The sequence below is a fragment of the Passer domesticus genome, chromosome 5 (genome assembly GCF_036417665.1).
Source record: "Passer domesticus isolate bPasDom1 chromosome 5, bPasDom1.hap1, whole genome shotgun sequence".
Classification (NCBI taxonomy): domain Eukaryota; kingdom Metazoa; phylum Chordata; class Aves; order Passeriformes; family Passeridae; genus Passer; species Passer domesticus.
Window position 1 is genome coordinate 33,046,122 of NC_087478.1, and position 5,999 is coordinate 33,052,120.

At 39.2% G+C, this 5,999-nt stretch overlaps 1 protein-coding gene across 1 annotated transcript; it reads right to left on the minus strand.

Moving 5' to 3' along the window:
- Nucleotides 1-214: 214 nt before the first annotated feature.
- Nucleotides 215-3,721, minus strand: IFNG (interferon gamma). The gene is made up of 4 exons (XM_064421563.1): nt 3,543-3,721; nt 1,542-1,610; nt 1,031-1,210; nt 215-376 (listed from the first exon to the last, which is right to left on the minus strand). Exons 1-4 carry the CDS (start codon nt 3,663-3,665, stop codon nt 251-253), a joined length of 498 nt encoding a protein of 165 aa, XP_064277633.1. The 5' UTR covers nt 3,666-3,721; the 3' UTR covers nt 215-250.
- Between the last annotated feature and the right edge of the window lie 2,278 nt (nt 3,722-5,999).

Sequence of the window (5,999 nt, forward strand, 5' to 3'; positions counted from 1 at the left end):
AACACTGCCTCATTCTCTGTTTTCAGGTCAACAACATATAACAAATAGACAGGATTTTAAGACAAAGTCATTTCTTATATAATATTAGGGCGTATAAATACTTTGATTAGTATTTCTTTATAAATAATTACTTAAGACTCTTAAATATTAATAAATAAATGTATAAAAATCAATAGAAAACTGACATTAAAAAAATCTTGTCCCAACAAGATTTGCACAGTAGCTCAGTACAGAAGATCCTAAGATGGCATTAGCACTTGCACAGCCTCTGAAACTGGCTTCTTTTTCTTTTGTGAGAACTTGAGGTATCCCCCAGTTTTTGTAAGACGCTGAACAGCTCATTTACAGCCTTGCGCTGAACTTTCAAGTCACTCATCTGTAATAAGCAAGAAACAAATGGAACAAAAGTCATTCCAAGAGCTACAATTGTTTACTGACCACAACACATGGGCTACCCTGCTACCAGGGTAAACCAGAAGAACATCTGCAATTTTCAATTCCCTACTACCTAATTCCTGTATCAAAGAGCGACTGTGTCACAGGTTTTTTGTTTTCCACTTTCTGTGCTACTTTGCAGCCTGCCACAGACCAGCCACACTCTGAACCAGAGCTCCCCTGCAGTTAAAAGCAGCTGACTGCACTGGGGCATTGTCTGCAGACCTCTGAGAAGGTCGAGGCCACTGGCACGAGCACCACGAGCCAAGTGCTCCCAGAGCCACGGAGCATTCCATAGCCAGGCACAACTTTCCCAACCAATTTCTATGCCACAAAGGGCTGTGTCAGTGGCAGCTCTGGTGTGACAGTGCTGCCAGCACCTCTGTGCCACATTGCAGCAAGACTCAGAGCTACCCCACACTGTAGACCTGCAGCAGCCCCTGCAGCTGGAAATAAATATTTGGTTTTTCAGCATGAACTGAGCTACACAGGGATTGCCATATACATTACTGAAGTGTTATTAGCTTAAATCACACTCAGATCTCAACTAGAAAATATAATGCTACAAGCCTTGGAGGCAAAGGAAGAGCCTTACCTGAAGTTTTGTCAGGTCCTTGAGATCTTCTATCTTCTTTGAGCCATCAGAAAGGCTTTCCTTCAGAGTATGGAGCTCCTCAGATATGTTCCTGACATGAGCCTTTGACCTGTCAGTGTTTTCAAGCATTTTCAAGTACATGGAAATAATCTGACTCAGGATGATCCTCTTTTCATTTCTCTGTTGAAAAATACGATCAAAAAGAAAGGTCTGTGCCCACCAGTAGGGAAAGGAAGGAAGGAAGATAAAACACAGCATACAGGGGTCTCTGCTGCTTGGAACAAGATGATAAAGAAGATGTTGCAACTCATCTCCTGGTCATGATTGTAACTCTGGGTCAGTTCACGATGCAGTATAAAGCTTTTTCTGGGGATTTTTGTCTCATTTCCAAGCTACCAAAGAGAGCCCTGCTCATGTTCATTCTACTGCAGCTAATTATGCTGGTTCTGGGAGCTGATTTGTACCAAAAAAAAGTGCCTGAGATGCTTCATCATATCTGGTTTTGACTCACCTCTGTCCAGCTTGACAGCCTGTCCGTAAAAATAGGTCCACCATCAGCTACATCAGAATGACTTGAGTTCTGCAAAAAAGAACAAACATCTATATTACATAAACAATATTTATCACAAGGCAAATTTTTGTTGTTTATTCAAAAGAGCATCAAAATTCAGATTTTTGCACATCTGGCAATCCCAATGTTTTCCCAATGCTTTCACTTTTCTAACCACCAAAATCTCATTGCTTGGCTGCTTGGTATCAGAAATGGTATTTGTCCTCTTTTCAACATCTTCTCCTGCTACAACTCATCTGAATAGAGATGTTTAGCACATCTATTTTCCCAAATGCTCCCTGTAACTTTTGTTATTGACAGATGAAAATAAAAGCTCATAAGCACGGCAACTGGCTAGAAAATCATTAGGTCTGATCTTGGCAGGTTTTCTGGTAAGTCAAAGTCCAGCAGTTTGTAATCTGTGAGCCTAAATTCATACAGTCTCAGTAAAATCTCATATGGAACAAGAATGAGCTGGTTTTAGCAGGAAACTACAATTTGCAGAACTGGAGAATATCCCTGTAGCCCACCCTCAGGAATGGGGATATGCAGGTTTAGTGGGCTACAGTGAGGCTCACAGGGATGGAGTTTAACCATCAGATGTTGGCAACAGGCTCTAGGAAAAAAAGAGCAATAGAACTCTCCTACCAAGGAAAGACAAACTGCATCATTTCCTCTTCTGTGTGTCTTTTTTTTCCTTTTTGTATACAACACTGACTATTTCCTTCTTCTGTCTGCTCAGTAATTCAAACACAGAGAATGCAAAGAGAAAACTTGCAGTCTGACAGAAGCCTCCTAGGCTGATTTGCTCCCCATGCTGAGCACACTACCAAACAGATTTTTTCTACTTCTGAAAGGTGGGGAGTACCTGCTATGGAGCAAAGTTTTAATGTCAGTACAAAAAGCTCACCATGGCTCAGGATCTCTTCCACAGGATTATATATATTCTATTAAGACTCTCCCTCGTCTATGCTAATGACAAATTTAAGACATAATGCCACTTTTACAGCCAGTTTCCTGCAAACACTGAAGTATCACACTAGTCTTTATCACTTCAGGGTGGTTCTCTGACTACTGAATTTCAACTGTCATTTGCACAGAATTATGACAAAATCATGGAAAAGTCAGAGCTGAAAATAGGAGCAGACTGTTTCAGTTGTTTCCTTGCATTTAGAGGGGAAAAATCCCAACAAAAATATATTGAAAATAAAAGCTGTTAATTAAAAGTGACTCTATTGTAAATCTGCTGTCTCTGTGACTAATCCCTGCTGAAATCAGCTGTGTACTACTTTAATGCCTCCCAGATGAATATTGGTGAATTAACATTACAGTTATCAAGTTACCAAAATTCTGTTTGACAAGAAAGAATATCGTGAAATTACATTCCCATGCCAGATCACAGACACACATGTGGAAGTAAAATGACTGGAGGATGCAAAAGAATAAGAGGTAGAAATCACCTTTGAGTAGCACATTGCTACAACTTAAAATAAGTAGCAAATGCATTTGTTAAAGCAAAAGTTCATCTCCAATTTTTTTATATTGCTAAGTAGTACTAAATCTCCCACTGACATTACTAACATAAAATTTAAAAGTCAGTGAATTGCATCTAGTCAGAACTGAATAAAGATTAACATATTAACCATAAATTGCATTAAGATTTCTTGTTCCAAAGTATTCCACGTAATCAAAGCTGAATTGAGCTAGAAGAAGCTATTGTGAAAGAAAGAACATCCCTAAAATAAATGCAAATTACTACAATAACTGAATCAAGTAAATGAAAGAACTTAGTAAAACAAAAAAATTATCCATATTCTTGTTTAAAAAGGTATGATCAAAAAATTATTTCCATGATTACCCTCTGTTGGTACATACTGAGTATGTCAAGCAGTGCTCAGGTTTGGACTATATGTAAAGCATAAGCAGCAGGAGAAGAGAAATGAAGTAGAAGACTATACTTACAAAATCAGCTTTCAGTTTGTCTATATCATTTTGAAGTTGAAGAAGATTCAGTGTATTTTCAACATGTCCAAAAGAAATCATGATGACAGACAGAACAAATAAGCTATAGGTTTGGAAAGCCATTTTCTTTATGATGGTTTAGTTAAACTGCTCAGATTAGTTCTGGGAGAGGAGGTCTAAGAGCAGAGAGCTTCAACTTCTAATAGTTAAATCTTCTATTAGAAGCAAGTAGATGACTGAACTTCATCATCCTGTCAGTGGTATTTATACCTGGTCTTGAATTTTTTTTTATTTCATCGTCATAGGCTGTGTATATTTAGACAAGATAGTGTTAGATAAGAACCCTTCGTTTTTTGGCTAATCAAGGGAATCCCTCGAAAGCGTGCTAAAACATGGTCCTGGAAAAATTTTCAGTGGTTCATCAATGGGTAACGTTTACGTGGCAGACTATGAAGTTTCATTTACACGTGGCTGGGGAAAAGGGGGAAATTACAGTACTGGTCGAGGAATATGTGTTGTGGCTCAAACCTGTTCTTACACACCATCTGAAAAAAAATCTTATCTTGTGGTTAAAGGGTCAGTGCAGCAGTCAACTCATTTCTGGTATTCTTCTAAAGTAACCACTGAGTTTGCCATGATGTTCTATACAGACTTGTAGAGATTTAAACATTCCTTCTGCTGCTGTCCTTTATGAAACACACTCCTTTCCATGGTCTAAAGTGCACTTCTGCTGCTTTTGCATTCTTCACCTCCAGATTCAGAATAGGACAAACAAGGTTCCAGCATGAATGCAACGATATATCATATTTAATTCCTCTATGGTTGTCTACTGTCTGTAGGAGCAGAGTGTTTGTACTTAAGAAACTCATTTCTGCTTGGCAATGATTAAAATTCCCACCTGCCATTTCATTTGCACTAATGTGTGTAGAATGTGAAAAGAGAAGGACATGGAAGAGAACAAGCCCCATTGAGGAAAACAGACACAGTCTCCTAGTGCATACAGAACCCTGAAACCACTCTATTGAGGATAGCTGGGGAAAACGTTTTTGTGCAGGAACTAAACTCTGATTTGATGGATATAATGGGGAAAGAGCTTATTCTGAAGAGTCTTATGAGGAAATCAGATAATTTAGACTGCAGTACATGAATGGAGGGAAGGCAGGAACCTACAAGGGAAAGAAATAAAGAAAGGGCCCATAGGGAAAAGTAGAGAGAGAATCAGGAAGAGGGCACTTGTGGGCTCAGTGGAAGCTGTCTGCAATGGAAAACGTCTATAGTTCATCAGAAACAGATGAAAATTAAAGTTGTTCCAAACAGGTAAGATTAGAACTCTCCATCTAAGCCCCACATGGCTCTTTGGACATTCCTTGGAAGAAACTCTCCCTTTTCCCAGAAGCTCTTTCTACCTCAGGTAATGACCACTAATGCCATCAAATCTTTTTCATTTGCTGCTTGAAAGAAGACGTCCATCTATGAAATAAACCTAGACTACTACTACCAGGGAAATGGTCTTTTTTCAGGGAGAAGAACCAAATTTCACCAACAATGGCAGGCCCAAAAGCTACATGCAAGAACTCCCTGGGAACAGCAGCATAGACAGATGGGACACACCTCATGACAAACATGGTACTGCACAACAATTTGTGCTGTAATCTGCTTGAGGTAGTAACATTATGCAATGCACATCTTCGTTTAAGACATTAAAACTGATAAAGTAATAACTTAATTGCTGGAAGTGTTACATGAAGGCAAGGTAATAGTGCTATTCAAGGATGCTTCAAAGCACTGTAAACAAATGTAAAGTTAACATGCCCACCCATGGCAGAGAGGTTGGACTAGCTGATCTTCAAAAGTCCCTTCCAACTCAAATAATTTTTATTCTGTGATTCTGTACCAGAAATTACAATTCCAGGAGGTGAACTAGTAAGTCAGGAATCCTGCCTTCTACACAGAACTATTCACCCAGAGGGACTGTGCTGGGTTAGGCTGCCCTGTTAGACTTGTCAGACACACATCTCATCCACAGCAAGCTGCGCCCTTCAGACGATCTCCCTTTGCTATCACATTGCAGCTGCACTTCTAAAAACAGCCAGAGGATAAAGTATGGGGAAAAAAAGGATTTTGCCAACTCACATTTTGTCAGTACTGGTTATAGTTTTTGTGAGTTTCTTGACTAATTTGGTTACTAAATCTCCTCACACTTCAGAGAAGGCCTCTTGCCAAGCATCCAATTTTGCAGGTAAGAAAAAAGAAGCACAGAGCAATGGGATCATTCAGCCTCTGAGAAACGCAAATCTAGGAACACAAACAGGGTCTCCTAGTCCCATTGTAGTGCTTTGCCCACAATGCTATGCTACAAGTATTTCATCATAAACTGAGGCAAGAAATTAAACAAAAATGAAAGAAAAAAGCCCTGACATCTGAATTTTTATGTTATCTTCCGAATGCAGGTCTGAA